The sequence below is a fragment of the Lissotriton helveticus genome, chromosome 11 (genome assembly GCF_964261635.1).
Source record: "Lissotriton helveticus chromosome 11, aLisHel1.1, whole genome shotgun sequence".
Classification (NCBI taxonomy): domain Eukaryota; kingdom Metazoa; phylum Chordata; class Amphibia; order Caudata; family Salamandridae; genus Lissotriton; species Lissotriton helveticus.
In genome coordinates this window covers 1,000,807,334-1,000,826,132 of record NC_136072.1, presented here as the reverse complement: position 1 = coordinate 1,000,826,132, position 18,799 = coordinate 1,000,807,334, and the positions used below count along the sequence as shown (strand labels likewise).

At 46.4% G+C, this 18,799-nt stretch overlaps 1 protein-coding gene across 2 annotated transcripts in view; it reads left to right on the top strand.

The window, feature by feature from the left end:
- Nucleotides 1–18,799, top strand: part of LOC144792385 (aldehyde dehydrogenase family 3 member B1-like) — a 277,000-nt gene that overhangs the window by 64,429 nt on the left and 193,772 nt on the right. For both annotated transcript variants that reach the window (XM_078667363.1, XM_078667364.1), the window contains exon 2: nt 5,161–5,353. In XM_078667363.1, the coding sequence (XP_078523489.1) occupies nt 5,161–5,353 (193 nt within the window). The remainder of the gene's footprint in view (nt 1–5,160; nt 5,354–18,799) is intronic.

Here is an 18,799-nt window from a genome sequence, read left to right as displayed (position 1 = left end):
CGCCAAGTCTTCCAGAATATAGGTTTGTTGTTAATTGTTAGAGGGCGCGATTATGCCAAATCGAAGAGTTTAGAAAGTGGTCATTGTCAGAGAAGTGTGAAATAAGTATAGTTTGAAATAGCTTATGAGAAGTTTTATGTATAGGCGCAGATGAAATTTGTGTCTTGTGAGTGAACGTAAGAGTTTCTTGGATTGAGAAAGGAAAAAGAGCTCGATATCTTTCCATAGTGGAGATGTATCTGAAGTTGACTGATTCAAACGTTTGGAGAGTTGTTGAAGAAGAAAGGCATTATGATAGACCTGAAAATCAGGGAAATTAACACCACCGTGCGACTTATGTATAAACATAACAAGGGACATACGTTTGTTTTTTTTCTTCCACAAAAAGACCGATAAAATACAGTACATTTTTTGAACATTTTTATGATTGAATTGTAAGTGGTATAGCATAAATAGTATAGAGAATAAAAGGACCAAGCATCATTTTGATAGTGTCAAGTCTGCCCCACCAGGATAAATATAGAGGATGCCATTTAGAAACAGAATTAGATGGCATGGTAAGAACTTGAGTCATATTCGGTGATGAAGTATGCTTTATGGAAGGAGTAAACCAAAGACCTAAATATTTAATATTTTGGGAGTTCCATGCAAATTTAGTGGAAATAATGTCTTGTCGTATGTATCTGGATTTAATTTATAACCATAAAGTGAAGAAAAGGCAGTAACTTCTGCAGTGAAGGCTAGAAGAGAGTTTTCTGGCTTTGATCGATATAACAAGATATCATCCGCGAAGACACTCATTTTAATATGAGTTTTACCATTTTGGAAACCATGAATATTTGTTTTTTGTTTAATTTTAGCAAGAAAAGGTTCCAATGCAAGAATGAAAAGGAGTGGGAAAAGGGGCCACCCTTGGCAACACCTCTTTGCAAATTGAAAGAGTTGGAAATAGAACTGTTAACAAAAAAGCTTTGGGTGATGTATATAATAGAGAAATATAAGAAATAAATTTAGGTCCACAGCCAAATCAGGAGAGTGTTTGAAAAATAAAAGACCAATCCATGCGATCAAAAGCTTCCTCAGCATCGAGAGAGAGAGTTTCAAGTGAATGAGAATATTTGTTTGATTTATGTAACTATGTTAAAGAAAGTCCTAGTATTATCAGAGATGGATCTACCTTTAATGAAGCCAGATTGTTCTGTACATAGATGGTAAAAATGACTCTAATCGAAGTGTGAGTATTTTGGCAAATATTTTATAATCTGAATTAACTAAAGATATTAGTCTTTAGTTTTTACAAAATTGAAGACTTCTCTCTTCTTTAGGGATTAAGCAAATAAGAGTGTCTTGAAAAGCACCATTAGAGGTATTGGAGAAAATGAAATATGCAAAAGAGAGAGTAGAGATGCGGTAGAAGCGATTTTGGAAAATTGGGAATTCAATTCTATGGGGCACCCGTCTAGACCAGGTGCCTTCCCTGTTTTCATGAGTTTTAAAGCGTGGGAAATATCCATAACAGAAATGTCTTTTTCCAAAGGTGAAAAGTCCATATCGGTGGGAAAATGTTTTTGTATTGAAGCAAGAAAATTCTGTACCTTAGAGTCTGGGAAGACATCTGGGGTATAAAGAAAGATATAATATTCTGAACTCCTCTAAAATAGCTACATTTTTAGTCGCAGTAGATGAACCGGAGATTAGAACATAGTCAATATTTGTACGGTCTTTCCTGACCTAAGATATGAGGCAAGAAGTTTGCCAGCTTTATTCTGGCCACCATAATAGCGAGCACTACCTCTAAGAAGATAGGAGCTGGCATTTTCTGTAGATAGTTTGTTATATTTAAATTTTTCTGCAATAAGATTATTAAGATCGGCTTTAGAATTAGTAGCAGTATAGAGTGTTTCTAACCGCTTAATATTTTTGAGAATTTCAAAAGCCTTTTGGGAGTTTTCTTTTTTCTTTTTAGCGACATAAGAGATAATAAAATCTCTGGCTGAAGCCTTAAAAGCATCCATGAAAGATGAAACCGAGGCTATATTACGATTGAAGAAATCCGTAATAAAGGTCTCGAAAGAGGAAGTAAAAGTCTGATCAATTAGTAAAGAGGTATTAAATCACCACCTTTTGTTGGTCACATTAACAGGTAATTCTAAATCTAAGATTATATTGATTGCGGACCATGCTCAAGTAGAGTGAATGTCTGCTTGTATTATGTGTTGTGTTAATGAGTTAGAAACAAATAAGTAGTCTATGCGTGATTGGGAAATATGAGAAAAAAAGTGTATTCACGAAGTTGTGGGTTACAGAATCTCCAAGAATCAACAAGAGACCAATGGGAAATTAGGGTGTTGAAATGTTGGTGTATTGGAGAGGGGATAAAGGGACCCTTGCAGGAACGATCTATGTATGGGTCGAAAACTAAGTCGCAATCACCACCGAAAGTAACATAAAGTGTAGGAACAGACATCTAAAGAGTGGATATGTGAGGCCAAAATTCATTGTCAGGCTTAGTAGAAGCATACACATTAAACAAAGAAATCGTTATATTCTTATCTCTAAGGTGAACAATTAACCAACGCCCTTCTTCGTCCGAGTCCTCAGATAGAAGAGAAATTTTAAGTTTCTTGTGACAAAGAATCAATGTCCCATTTCTTTTGCTTGTACCGGGAGAGGAAAAGAAATTCCTCACCCATTGACGTTTAAGTTTTAAAACTTCTGAAGTAACCAAATGGGACTCTTGCAAGAAAATAATATTTGCCTTGAGGTTAGCTAAATGGGTAAGAACCCTCTGCCTTTTTGATAGGTGTACCTAAACCTTTGACATTCCAGGAAACAATACGGAGAGAGAGAGTTGCACAAAAATTTACAGCAAACATGAACATAGTTAAAAATCTGCAATAAACAGAATAACCAACAACAAAGTACTCAAATAGAGATAAGATGTGTAATAAAAAGAAAATGTAATGAAAGGAGAGCAGTATAGATAAGGGAGAAAAGGAAGGAAAGAAGGAGTGTGAAAAAATAGATATAAAGAACAATGAAACATACCAAAGGCTCAAACATGAATGGAGGGTGTTGAGGCCACAAAGAGAAGACAAAACAGCCAGCGAAACAACTCTGTGGGAAAACATGAGGAGGGAAATGTTCCCGACGAGACTATACAGTGGAGGGTGGAAACAGGGGAGACCGACACCTGGAAAAGAGAAAAATAGGGAAAAAGTTAGTTAAGTTATGTCATGAAAAGCAAATGGAAACAGTGTAAAATTACAGTTGTCATAGGAAAAAGGTGGTATTATCAAGTAGAAGACGATCTTGTGAATTCCATAGATTCTTCTGTACAGCTGTCATGAAAACGTTCAAGTAAAGCTGGATCTTCGTCGGTGGTGGTTTTATTATTATAAGTCACTTTAAAGAGGCAAGAATGGATTAAACCAAATCTGGCATTTAAATCACTTAGTGCTGGTCTTATTACTAGAAAACCTTTCCATTTGTCTGCTGTGAGTTTGGCGTAGTCTTGTGAGAAAAATAACTGGGAGCCTTGCCAGGAAGTGTCACATTTAAATTTGACTGCCTGCAAAACTTTCAACAAGTCAGTATAATCTAGGAAGTTGAGTATTACGCCCCTTGGTTTACGTTAAGTTGATGAAGTATGTGTAGTATGGCCAAGTCTGTGCGCTCTTTGTATATTCAATGAAGGAGATTCCAGTACCTGTGGAAGAAAGATATAGGAATGGAACCTTCCAATCCTTCAGCTAAGCCATAGATTCGTAGATTATTGTGTCTACTATGATTTTCAAGATTTTCCCTTGTTTCTGGAGTTGGAGGATTTCTGCTTTCAGAGGAATAATCTGCTGTGAAGAAGCTTGTAAAGATTCGACCTGACACTTCTCTGAATTAATCTTGCTTTCAAGTAGACCATTTATCCTCTAGGTCTTGTAGACTAGTGCTTCTCTCCTCCATATATGGCTTGAAAGCTCGTATTTCATCTAGAAGAGACTCCAAGGAAGTTGGTGGAGTAGATGTGGTTGGCGAAGGAGTTTTTAAAAATTTTAGTGGAGGACAGCACAGACGAAGAAGTTGGTTTGGACGCGTTTTTGTCTTTTAATATAGGCGAAAGAGAACTAGAAGTAGGTGTAAACGTAAATGAAGACTCTGCAGGATGGGGTGTAGTGATTGGTGTGGAGTCATCCATTTCACTTTGTAGTACTGAAAAGGGGTTAGAGGTAGGCACCACAATAGACTATGGCTGTAGAGTAGAGGTAGAAGAGGAAGCAGTGCCTCAACCAGATTTGATTCTCCCCATAGATATGTATACTCCAACAACAAAGTGTAGTTTGTGTGAAGAAATGCAGAGAAATGCACGCAAAACAAATAATGCAACCAGCTGAAATTCCGTAAGTTGTATGTGGTAATATTAGCTGTTTCAATGAAGTAGTACAACCAGCTGAGAATTAGCAATCTTAATGTGACAGTGTTAGCTGTTTCAGTGAAATTCAGGCAGTTTATCTGTTAAATACAAGAACCACTCGACATTAGAGGAAGACTATGCTCAGAGGATGCATAGTAGCAGACTTGTAGTACATCCTTGCATGTTTTGTCCTTCATGAAATTACTGTTTGTGAGGAGCCGGTGCCATGAATAAAACGGAGTGAAACAAAAACAGAATGGCGGCTGCAATCCAGTCACGGAACGCGCAGCAAGTTCATAACACAAAGCGCGAAAATGCGATCTTACTGCGCTTAGCAAAAGGCATTGTTAGATGCAGGAATGGTTCAGCCAGAAAGTCCTGGGGTCGGAGCAGGTGTCAGAGAGCTTCCACCAGTCGAAAGAGTCGCATTCCTCGGATTGCGGGGCGGGGTCAACCAGCTGCCATCTTCATCATCGTCAAACCACGCCCCCCCTCCACAATTCTTTTGACTTAATTTAATTTGAATTGCATTAGGGCAAATAATTACCCCTTTGGCTCATGACTGCAAATCTTGTGATATATAATAATGTGTTTGTTTTTAAAAAAAAGTAAGTTTTTTTTCGATTAAGCCCCTTAAGTGTATTTTTTGTAATTATTCCTCATTGTGATATTTTAAATGTGGATTAACATGGATGGTTTTATAACTGCGATGTAACTTCAGCTCTGAATAAAACCTCTTTTCACTTATGCAGGACAGTGGTTGAGCCTCGGAAACCCTCCACCTCTTTGATTTGTGAAGAAGCCCTTCGAAAGTCCCGGGGTGCGCTTGCATCTGGGAAAACCAGGACTTTGGAGTTTCGAATTGCTCAATTAGAAGCAATTTTTCAGATGCTTGAAAACAATGAAAATCCGTTTGTAGAAGCATTGCAGAAGGATTTGCGTCGGGTATGTATGAGCTGTACAAGTGCTAAATCTTTTGTTCTTTTAACTTTGTCAGATATAAGGGGATCTCGGTGAATGTTTTGGGGGCCTTATTCACAAAAGTGCCAGCTTAAGATATTGTTTTCTCATGGGTTTGCTTCTACATTTGTTATATATTTTTGAAAATATATTAAGATTCACAAAGAATATGTACAAAATGTCCACATGCGTAACATTGACACATGTGCAATTGCATATTTTTAGCTTTCCATTTCTTATACTGGGAAATATTTTTCCCTGCTGAGAAACTACTTCTACCACACCTCCATTCCATGTGGATGTGGTTTCATCCTCCATTCTCACCCTGAAATGTACATGTTCTTGCTCTTAATGGGAGTATGTTTGTTTGGAAGATGTAAAGCAATACCAGCAAATGTATGATTTATGGAGAGGACCCACCTATAGGTTCCCCAAGAACCTCCTCTAAACCTCCACACTTCACAATGCTACTGCACCCCAGTGGAATTACATATCCATCTATGAATGAGTCACAACATGTCTGGCTTGTCACTTTTTTTCACTGTTCAAGATAAAAGACAATAATCCTGGAGCAGGAAGTATATAAAACAAGCATTTGCAATTCAGTGGGTCTCGCATTTGCATTTTGCTATTGGCATTGTAAATGGCAATGCCTTTTATTTATGTGTTTTGAAAACCTGCAAGCGATGCCAGATGGGACTACCTCTGGTGGCTGGCGGAGATGGGTGAACTGCCAAAACCAGCCCAGAAGGCAAAAAACTGGGGTGTTGTTTGATAATAAATTAACCTTATCTCACCAGATCAATGCCATTGTGTCTGCCTCCCACTTTCTGATTAAGTAACTCAAGAAGATCCTACCTTATATCCCCACTGACTCTAGAACCACACTAATACAGTCAAAACTGGACTAATGTAATGGACTCTATCTGAATATGCAGAAACTATACCAAAAAAATCTCCAGACGGCGCAAAATACAGCCACTAGACTTCTTCTGAATGTCCCTAAGCACGAATCAGTAGCCAAGGAAATTCAAAGACTCCACTGGCTCCCGGTGGCGCAACAAATTAAATTTAAGTCGTTATGTCTAGCATACAAGGCACTGAGCAACACAAGACCATGATTTCTTAGAAATCTATTTTCCTTGTATGAACTGGCCAGACCACTACGTTCCACAGGTGCCAGACTTATGAAAGCTCTGAGGATCCAGACCTCCGATTGGGGAGACCAAAGCCTCTCGTTTGGCTTTGCAAAACTATGGGACATGCTTCCAATCGAGCTCAGAAGCGCAAGTTCACTCATCTTCTTTAGAAAAGAGATAAAAACGTGGATACTTTAGAACTAGATGATCCTTCTTTGCTAACCGTAGCCCTAACGCCAAGACACCTCCAGGTATTCGTGCGCTCAATAAATTTTATATTAAAGTTAAATAGGGCAACCCAATCTTCCCAAGGAACTGGGTATATTCATTAACACAAAAAATATGTTCCTGAAGGAATCATTCAAAATTGGCTTCAAAGTTATATAATTGTCACAATAGTGAACATGAATTATACTGTATTCCTCTTGAATATTATACATCACTTTTCTTTTATTCAGTCATATTCATCTCAAATCATCAGAATATGTATATACATCAAATGATTATCCACTGTTGGCAACAAAAATGTACTACTTTCGCAATTTTTCAAATTATGTAGTACCGTAAGACACTTTTGTATCACATATGGATAGTATTCACATATCTCCCATATATACAATAGTTTTGCAAAAGAAATATATACAAAATTATAGTGCAATCCATGATGATACTATTTACAATAAAGTGTCGTTGCGTCGACGTTTCGGTCTCATTGAATACAATTAATCGAGACCATCATCAGGACATGTGTTGCGCCATGGACCTATTGCAAAACAATGTGCATAGAGTCAAAATTCTATATACAAGTACTCTTGAAATGAAAATTAAGATCAAAAATTGCGAAAATAGTACATTTTTGTTGCCAACAGTGGATAATAATTTGATGTATATACATATTCTGATGATTTGAGATGAATATGACTGAATAAAAGAAGTGATATACTGTATTCCTCTTGAATATTATACAATTCATGTTCAATATTGTGACAATTATATAACTTTGAAGCCAATTTTGAATGATTCCTTCAGGAACATATTTTTTGTGTTCAATAAATTTTATAAACATTAACATTACACACGCACTTTGTACTTATAGTCCTTGCTTACGAAAATCATGGCTTGTGGTAAAAGAGGCGCAGTTACTGCCAGGCTTGCTTTTCGTAAGCAGCAACTATAAATGCAGAGTACGTGGTTACGCACCGTGTGCAAGCTTTCAAAATAGATAAATAAGGCATTGTCATTTACAATGCCAATAGCTCAAACTTACGCAAATGCGAGACCTATTGCAATGCTTGTGCATCATATGTCCAGGCAAATTTCACTAAATTTGGGGCATTTTAAATATGTTCCAGTTATCGGTCACACAAACTGGAATGTACTTGATGTTACAAACCTCTGAATGCAGTAAACAAGTGCTATTAATTTTAACACTTTTTCTTTCAAACATTAAAGCTACAGAACGTGAAACTGAGGGGTTAAAAGTCGATTCCTAAAGTTTAAAAGGGAAAATCTGTTTGTGGAAAAGGCAAACGAGTAGGCTTACCTGTGCTTAACTCAAAGTTGCTTTCTGACAGCCTTTCCGTGTCAGAAAGGCCGGCACGGAAGGGCTGTCAGAAACAGAGCTCGTTATCCTGATGGCGGGACGCCGTCCATAGGGGATTACGGTGTAGGTCCGACTGGCCAGAAGACTCGGAGAGCGGGTTGGAACTGTGTTGGAATGACCAGCCGGTTTATGCTCCTACTGCTGACATCATAATTTGGCGGTCAGACCGCACACAGACCGTGTCGGTTGGAATGCCTCCGACCACCGTTGGAAAGCTTCCTACTAGTTTTCCGACTGACCTCATAATTGGCCCCTGAGTGCTCACTGCCAACACAGCATATATTTCACAATGAAAGTGGCTCATATGCCCTGGAATCTGCCACTTTCAGGGCAACTTCAGGTACAAAATGCACAAATGCTGTGTCACCCAGTAAGAGGCTTCATTATCTGGGTTATTATCTATTCGTTCCCTAGCAGGCATTGTAGCAAGTCTTTCACTTTACGTTGCGCAGCCACTATTTGTGGGAGCCCCCCCTCCCCCTTTCTTGATTGGATGGATGCCACATCATCCACTTAAATCTAGGGATGGTGGATATACCGGGGAAGGGAGGTACTCAGATTTAAGCGAGTAATGGGTGTTCCATTACCATTGTGCAAATATATATGTGGTAGAAGGCACTATCGCTTTAAGTAGATAAAAAATTAACATTAAGCTAAAATGTAAGGATGTCTTCTGAATGACTATGGGCTGTTTTATTGTACCATCAGGTACAGGTGAAACATTGATCGAAGCATGTATGTATTTGTTGCTTTCTTAAATTTGATACCAACTTTTTAATTTGAAGAGTATTGTGGATTTTTACTGAATAGGTTTTAAAAACTTTAAAAGCAATAGTATTTTAATACACAAGAGTACTTTACAAAATAATATAGTAATCTCTTTCTGAGATTAATGCAATGCTAGGTTATACGAGTGCCTTATTCCCTTACTGTATTTTAATTAAGATTTTTCTGGGGTGTGTAGTTATGTTCAGTTTGTAAAATGTTAGGTTTACTTAAGATTTACCATTGCATCATTCACTCTCCCCCCCCCCCCCCCTCACGAGAGGTGGGTGCGTCCGCTAGTGACTCCCCCACCCCTCCCAAGTACCGCTAACCCTGCAGCTCGTCCTAAACTGGCACGCTTTGCCAACCCTACCCCTGAACCCTAATAACTGTAGGGTGGGTGGTAGGCCTTAATTAACTACCCCACCTGACGATGCCAGAATGCAGGAAGAGGAAGTCACCTTCCTCCTGCATTCTTATACCACCCCCCCCCCCCCCCCCCCCACCACCACACCCTAACCCTACCCGCGCGAACGACCCCGGGGGAAGACTAGACTGCGTCTTTCACTTCCCCCGGGGCCCTGCATTGCGCAATAATCGGGCCACACTGATGTTTAAAGCGTTAAAGGCCATTTATTAGGACCAGGCTGCACAAACATAAACAACAACCAAATACACAATAATCAACAACAAAAATCACCCCAACATCCACTCAACCTTCATACACTCCGGACTCCCCTTCCATTCCATGACCCATTCCATTCTTCATCCATCTCTTCATCCCTCTCTTCAGATCTCTTAGCATCCTGGCATTACTCTCATGCCTCCTACAGTCTCCCCCCATCATTCACTCTTCCCCCTCAAGAGAGGTGGGTGCGCCCGCTAGTGACTCCCAAATACCGCCAACCAGGGACCCCCCCTTTAGGGTGGTTACCTGCCCCCCCGGGGCACTATTGTGCATCTTTCGCCCCCATTCCCTCAAGCATTCCTGTGACACCATATCGCCTCGTTCCACAACTTGCTGACCATATCTCTCATCTCCATCATGAAATAGGCGTTCCCCATTGTCAAAAGATGCACACAGTCATCCCTAAAGAGTAGTTGTTCTCCCAGTCGTAGTCCAGGGTGCACTATCACCTTAATGCCTTTCTCTTTGCAAAAAACCCTCATTGCCCTGTTCAATTTCCTTTGAGCCTTCTCAACTGCCCCATGTTTAAGTGCCCCTTTCCAAATCCGCCTAGGTATACATTCAGTCCATGCAATACAAGTCCCAGACAATCTTTGCTTCATTACTTCCAAGTCTCTTTGCATCAGCTGTAAGAGCACCAAACCCTACAGCTGAATCAAGTCGTTCTCCCCCAAATGGATAATCAAAAGATCGGGGCATCCTCTCTGAAGGACCATCTTCACGAGCCAGGGCAATAGTGCCCCCATCGCATTCCTCCTTTCCCCCACCAGTGCACCTCATGTTATTGTCCTCTGAGTCTCAGGTTACGGCCGTACACCTGTTGCTTTGCTTATTTGGAGGCCCAGTGTACAAATGAATGCCCCACAATCCATGTGACCGTCTTGGCCCCCAGGCCACCCAAGCAACATATGAGAAGAAAAAAATTAGTAAACATCCTGAAACAGTTTCCCCCAAACCCCCCCCATTCCCACCTTCACCCCCAGAACCCAGACCAAGACCCTACTTCCGGACATAACGCTCACAACACCGAGACTTCCACCTACCAATCCGCCGGATCCTGTCCCATGACCAACCAACCGTGCAGCTGCCGTCGCCGCCCCAATGCGGAAAGAATGCGTCCCAAAGCCTGCCTGGTTCAACCCCAACCTGTTCAAAGCCATGCGCAAGACCGCCAACAATTGTGCAGCCGTGATTCTAGCCCCAGACGCATGACAAAAGATCTCACCAAATGTAGCCCCCGAGGAACCCAGAAATGCCCTCCACTCAGCCACCAGGCACCCCCCCCCCCCCGTCGCTGCAGGCCCTCGTCCCCAGCGGCTCAGAGACCCTGAACGCTCCGAAAAACATCCATACCATGCACAAACGGAAAATACGAACCTCAAAACTGTCATAACACAACGGTAAAACCTCAACCAACTTGACCAACAAATAAATTGTGACGGCTTCCCTCAAATCCCCTCCCACCTGTGCTCCCTACCCCAACCCCTGAGAACCCTCCCTATGACCACATCTTTCGTAGGGTCAAAACCAAAAAACAAGCTACTATAAAAGGACAGCCCCGCCAACTTCCCCGCAATGGTCGCGGACGACAACCCCTTGTCAATGCAATGTAATACTGCAACACCCCTTGCTCCACCACTGAACGATCTCTACATGCCGCATCTTGTCGCCATCTCATAAATAACCCAAACTCCGCCCATGCCAGCCTGTAGGTCTGCTTCGTTGAGTCTGGTACAGATTTCTCCACCAGGGCTAACACCCTCACTCCCCCAAGGCCCAGACACCGGCTGGCAGTCTGGTCTTGCACTGATCCGCTCCAGGTGCCAGTCTCTGGAACCGCTGCCACTGTGAATGAGACAGAGCAATGTCATTATTCTCCCCAGGGACATCCTTGGCTTTAAAAACCACATTCAACCTTAAACATTTCAGCATGAAACTCCTCAACTTCCTGTACTTTACAGAAGCGGTCGCTCCCTCACGCTGCTCCCCGCTCTACCCGACTCCTACACTGTCTGCTGCCTTCGCCTTTGCCACTGCCTGTAAGAAGTACCGCAAGTACATTGTAGCGCGAGATAACCAAATAATAAATTAATACCGATGCGCATTTTGTTCGTAGCTCAATAAGTGAAAAAACGCCTTGATAGACTTTTGAGCAGTGCTGCGCCGAGTGTATTGCTGATTGCTGTCTGGTTGTGCCGGTACCATTGCCACTTGTACCGCGTTGTTACCGTTTGCGCCCTAATCCTGTTTGGCTTCTGGCCTGCGACCATTTTGTTTGCATTGTTGTTGTTGTGGCTCCCTACCCGAGTCTCCACCCCCGCTCCCGCCTCCCAGCTGACCCTCCCTCGCCCCTCCCCCTCCACTATCCGCATATGACAGATGCATTTTCGCGCAGCGTTCACGCGCAGCGGTCGCGCCCCATGTGCGCCAAAGGTAAGCCCGTCTACGCCCGTCCGCGCCTGGACCGCGCCCAGCGCCTGGTCCCCGCCTTACCCAGCCCACTCGCCTCTCGTATGACGCCGCAACTCTCCTCGCCCTTAACCCCGGACACACACCACAATGCTACGTAGCTGCCCCGGGACGTACCCACGGCCCCTTCGCCTGTCGCTCCTGCGAATTTACCAGCGATAAGACCCATACCACATCCACTAACCCCAAACACAACTCCGACTCTAACCACCTGAAGTGCATCCTGCTGAACACCCGCTCGGTCCACAGACACGCCACTGAACTCTGGGATCTACTCGACACTACATCACCGGATGTCGCCTTCCTTACTGAAACATGGATGAACGCATCATCAACACCCGACATCGCCATTGCCATCCCTGAATTTTACAAGATCATCCGGAAAGACCGCACCGTCCAAACAGGAGGAGGCATCGCCATCGTCCATAAGAACACCATCAAAATCACGACCAGCTCCGACGATAACCTTACAACCGCTGAACACCTCCACTTCCAGATCCACACCGACCCCAGAACCACACTTAGAGGCACCCTCATCTACAGACCACCAGGAACCCGTAAACAATTCAGCGAAGACATCACTGACTTCATCAGTCCACATGCCCTCGCCTCCGAGAACTACATTCTACTAGGAGACCTCAACTTCCACCTGGAAAAGAAAAACAACACCACCACCACCACCCTTTTGGACAACCTGGCCAATCTCGGCCTCAAACAACTTGTTGACACCCCCACCCATGTAGCTGGACATACGCTCGACCCAATCTTCACCTCCAGCAAACACATCTCCTTCGATCATACCACAGCTCTCCATTGGACGGACCACTGTTGTGTTCACTTCAGCCACAAATCAACCTCGACCCATAACCCCCCACAACCTATCCCCCGGAGAAAATGGAACAAAATCACCACCGACCAACTCCTCACATCGCTCAACCAGAATCCACCCGCCCTCTCTTTGGACCCAAACCAAGCTGCCATCAAATTCAAACAATGGATCACTCACAGCGCTGACGAACTAGCACCCTTGAAAAACCATCACACCAAACAAGACAAAAAGGCCCCCTGGTTCAACGATGACCTCAAGAAATCCAAGAAGCTATGCCGTACTCTCGAGAAAACATGGAGAAGAAACCCAACCTCCGACAACATGACCACCCTCAAGTCAGCCACCCGCAAACACCACCAGCTGATTCGATCCACCAAGAAATCAGCATTCAAGAATCGACTCGACAACAACGCCCATAACAGCAAGGAACTTTTCAACATCGTTCAGGAATTCACCAACCCCACCGCAGCCTCAAACGACCTCACTCCCTCCCAAGACCTCTGCGACTCATTATCCTCCTTCTTCTACAACAAAATTGCCGACATACATAACCGCTTCGAAAACAATTCCAACGAACAATCCTCTCCACCGCCCTCAGAACCTAAACCGCCCTCCAACCACCTCAACGCCTGGAACCCAATCACCACTGAAGACACCATCCGCCTAATGAATTCCATTCACTCTGGCTCGCCAACCGACCCATGTCCCCACCACATCTACAACAAAGCAGACTCCATCATCGCACCCCATCTCCGGGATGTCATCAACCATTCCTTCAACTCTGCTACCTTCCCAGAAAGTTGGAAACATGCCGAAGTCAGCACCCTCCTGAAGAAACCCACAGCAGACCCCTCTGAACTTAAAAACTACCGCCCCATATCCCTCCTCCCATTCCCGGCCAAAGTCATTGAAAAAGCCGTCAATAGCCAACTCGCCACCTTCCTGGAATCCAACAACTCCCTCGACCCATCAAAATCCGGCTTTCGAGCCAAACACAGCACCGAAACCGCCCTCATCGCAGCAACAGACGACATCCGAACACTACTGGACAACGGAGAAACAGTGGCCCTCATTCTACTCGACCTCTCCGCCGCCTTCGACACTGTCTGTCACAACACCCTCATACAACGCCTCAGCAACATTGGCATAAAAGGTAAAGCCTTGGACTGGATCATCTCGTTCCTCGCCGGAAGAACCCAGAGAGTACGCCTTCCCCCATTCAAATCAGAGGCCACCGAAGTCATCTGCGGTGTACCACAAGGATCATCACTTAGTCCCACCCTCTTCAACGTCTACATGAGTCCACTCGCCTCCATCGCGCGCCAACACAACCTCAACATCATCTCCTATGCTGACGACACCCAGCTGATCCTTTCCCTCACCAAAGACCCCAACACCGCCAAAACCAATCTTCACGAAGGCATGAAAGAAGTAGCCATATGGATGAAAAACAGCCGCCTAAAACTTAACTCAGACAAAACTGAAGTGCTCATCCTAGGATCATCCCCCTCTGCCTGGGACGACTCATGGTGGCCTTCGGACCTGGGCTCTGCACCCATACCCACGGACCACGCACGCAATCTAGGCTTCATCCTAGACTCCTTCCTCTCGATGACCAGACAAGTCAACGCCGTCTCATCCTCCTGCTTCAACGTACTTCGTATGCTCAAAAAAATCTTCCATTGGGTCCCCATCGAGTCAAGAAAGACTGTCACCCACGCACTGGTTACGAGTCGACTAGACTACGGAAACACCCTCTATGCCAGAATTACAGCCAAACTACAGAAAAAACTCCAACGCATCCAAAACGCATCGGCGAGACTCATTTTGGACATCCCTCGCCAAGAACATATTACCGGCCACCTGAAAGACCTCCACTGGCTTCCCGTCAACAAGAGAATAACATTCCGTCTCCTCAACCACGCACACAAGCCCCTCTACAAACTAGGACCCGAATGCCTCAACTCTCGACTATCCTTCTATACACCCAACCGCCAACTAAGATCCTCCAATCAAGGCCTCGCCGCAGTCCCGCGTATCCAAAGATCCACCATGGGAGGTAGATCCTTCTCCTACTTAGCGGCCAAGTCCTGGAACTCAATCCCCACTCACCTCCGCCTCACACAGAACCACATATCCTTCAGAAAAGAACTTAAAACCTGGCTATTCGATAAATAATGAACCCCCTCCCCAAGCGCCTTGAGACACTCTGGGTGAGTAGCGCGCTATACAAATCCTTGAACTTGAACTCAACACTCTCAGATCTCTCGTCCTCTGCTGGTTGACCAATTCGACCACAGTCATATTGTCCACATGGAACAACACTGATCTGTTCTGAAACTCCGACCCCCCACACCTCCAATGCCACCAACAAGGGGAAAAACAGAAATGCAATGCTCCTCATCTGCTTCACCCAATGGGCCGATCAATCCTCAGCGCACCATCTGCCATCCCAAAAGATGCCAAATCCTGCTGCGCCGGCCGCGTCAGAGTAAAATTTGGGTTTGCCAAACCATCCTTTCTTCCGCAAAGTCGAGTGACACCCCGTTGAAATCAGTGAGGAACGTCAGCCATGTCTTTAAGTCAGCCCGCACTCCCATGGAAATCCAGACCCTGTGGTGTGCCCCCGACATGACCATGCCGAGCCGCTTGCAGAATGTCCGTCCAGCCCTCACTAACCGACATGCAAAGTTCAGGAAGCCCAAGAGTTGCTGCACTGCCCTCCAAGCAAACCTCTTTTCTCCGATCACTCACAACGGGCATGCCTGTATCTCAGCCACCTTCGTCTGTGTGAGGCGAGCCAATCAGCTAATGGAATCCAGCTCCGTTCCCAAGAACGTCAAACAGCAGCTGGGCCCAGCTGTTTTCTCAGGCGCCAAAGGGACTCCAAACCGCTGTTCCATCTCCTGAAACTGTGACAGGGCCCTGCCACAGTCCCCTGATTGAGCCTTCCCAGGAAAGAGAAAGTCGTCCAGATAGTGAGTCATGTCTCAATGCCCGCTAATCTGTGTAAAAGCCCATTGCAGAAATGTGCTAAACATCTCAAAAAGCGCACAAGAAATGGCACATCCCATGGGCAGTACCTTGTCCACATAAATGGCCCCCGCAAACTGCATCCCCAGCAGAGAGAAATCCGCAGGGTGTATTGGCAAAAGGCGGAAAGCAGATTTGATATCGCACTTTGCCAGTTCCGCCCTCGGCCCACATACCCGCCAGTTCTGCCCACATACCCGCACAAGCCGGATAGCATCATCTACTGTCACATAGAGCACCCGGGAGTCTACCTCTGCGATAAAATCATTCATGGACTGTCCCTCCGGCCACGAGAGGCGATGGATCATGCGAAACTCACCTTCCTCCTTCTTCGGTACGACTCCCAATGGGGAGACAATCAAATGTTCAAGGGGCCACTCCACAAACTGCCCCGCCACCCTGCCTCCACCACCTCCTTATGCAGTTTGGCCGCCACTACTCCTGACAATTCTTTAGCCGATTTTAAGATTGTCCGCCCATCTCCGCACCCTTGGTCCCTGATAGCCCACTTGAAAACCCTCCGTGAAACCCCAATGCAAATTCAAAGCCTCTTCCCTGTCCGGGTAACACAAGAGCCGCGGGGCCATCGCCTCCACCTTAACCGGAGTAGGCGCTCTTCTGTCCAGGCTGCCCCCTACCCTTCGCATTTGTGTTTCGCCACTGCTCCGAAGGCGTGACCAAGGTGAAACATTGAGTAACGGCATGCCGGCCTCCACATTTGGAGCACTCGTGTTTGAACTTGCAAGGGTACCCCGTGCAATAGCCCTTGTTGTAGCTCCAGCACGCACCTGTGGTGCTGGTGCCGGGCTTAGCTGTGTGACTGGTGGTTCCCGCGGGTGCAGGAGCTCTTCCCACCCCAGACTGGGCATGCCGCGGCAGAAAGGACCGATAAGGGACTGGCAAACCACTGGCCATGTGCGTGGAAGCCGACGAGTGCGTCGACGCCATCCACTGCATCCACAGCTCCTGATCAATTTCCCCCCAAGGCTTGTCTGGGTTCAGGCCCCGAACTCCTCATCATAACTCAACCAGGCAAACCCCCCAAATTGCATCTGGGCCTTCCTTCTAATATCCATGTACTTCAAAAGGGGGATAGCCCTTTCTAAGTGTTTTTCGCAATATATACTTGCGTAAATTAGAAAAGCGGACGTCCAGTTTTCCATGTTCACTGGCACCCTGGGTCACCTAGTTAGTTCCCATTCTTCCTCTTTAGAGCCCTCCTTCACCTGCACCTCCCTGTGCAATAGCTTGAACACGTCTATGTATTCATGCTTCCAGATCCTATTCTTAATCTTGTCTGATAAGTGGGAACCCAGTGGCATAGCCAAACCCATATACGGCAGTTTCTTCTGATGTTTGTCCTCCCCCTTCCCATGCTTCCCGTCAATTTTGTCAGTCTGGACCACCGCCGTCACTACCGCCTTACCTGCCTCTGTCTTGGATGTCCCCACCCTGGACACATCGGCCGCTGACCCCTCCCCTCCCACCCCACCCCCCGTGTCCCTCACAGACCTACAGGCCTTCCTCTGGCCACCTTTCGGGCCCTCGTTCCAAGCTGACCACCAAGACCCCTCACCTGTCAAAGGTGTCTGCATCTCTCCCGACCGCCCTTTCGAGCTGCTGGGTTCAGTGGTGTCAGCCATCGCCTTGCCCTTCTTCTTCGGTGAAGCCTGTAAAACACAAAGACCACTGTTGCTCCGCACCCCCGTCCTGTCCACGTCATTCCTCACCTCCCCGTCCTCCAGCTCATCACTCTCAGAACCATAATCCAACTCCAAAACAGGCTCATCCTCCACAGGTTTCCACATAACCTCACATACCGCTCTCTTCACTCCTTTCTGCACTTTCACACCACCCCCACTCTCGTGCTCCATACACGACCCCGTTCCCACGCTGGAGGGAAGGCTGCCGCAGACCCCCCTGCTGCTTCAAGCGGCGTCCAGAGGCCGTCTTGCGCCCCACCTAACCTACCACCACTCTGCTGACCTCCGCGAGCTGGGATACCCCCCTACCCCCAGGTTGCTCCAACCTGGACGGGCTCTGGCACCATCGGGCTGTCCCTAACTGCCCCCGCTGACCTACTCTGCCCTCCATCTGCACCCACCTGGCCCTGTCTGCCCTGTCCCGGTCGTCCTGCTCAGCCCATCTCTCTTTCTCTGAGGTGGGCGTGGGGGGTCCCTCTGCCTCCTCATCCCAGACAGCCCCTGACCTGGCTGCCTCCAAACTCGGCCCACCGCGCCTCTGATTCTTGCACAAATAGGCACTGTTCCCTTATCCTGTCCTTGAGGTTCATGGCTTCCCACCTGGGGAGCAAAGGTAGGCAATGCCTACTAGGCCCCACACCCTGCATGCACATCCATGGAGCTCCTGTGCCTCCCTGTGTGTTGCCCCGCAAACCCCTCGCCTCCTGACCTGCCCCACTGCCTCTCCCCCACTCCCCACCTGAGCAGGAGGGCCCGGGCGCGAGTCCCTAGATAAATCCATGGGAGCGTCCTCCCACTGACCCCCAGCTACTTCACAGGCTGCCTCCCCCTCCCACCATCACTGGCCTCTCCAAGCTCATCCCCCCAAGGCAGGCCACATCCAGCTCTCCCCCCCCACACCCCCCAACTGCAGGCTCATCTTCCCTGCCGGGCCCCTCAGGGGCTGAGGGCCCGAGCCCCCCTGCTGCAGGAGTCGGAACCTGCTGCCTCCTCTGGGAGGGGGCCCTCTTTGCTGCCTGTAATGCCAGCCCCCCGCCACTCTTTCTGATGCTCCTGCTCCTCTACCGGCAACGCCCCTCCGCTCCCCAACGCACCTCTACTCGGCGGTGGTGGCTCCCCCATGCATGCCACCACCGCCGCAGACACAGCAGCGGAGGCCGCCTGTGGGACTCGCGAGAGCCCCACCTACGCCTCACCCAAAA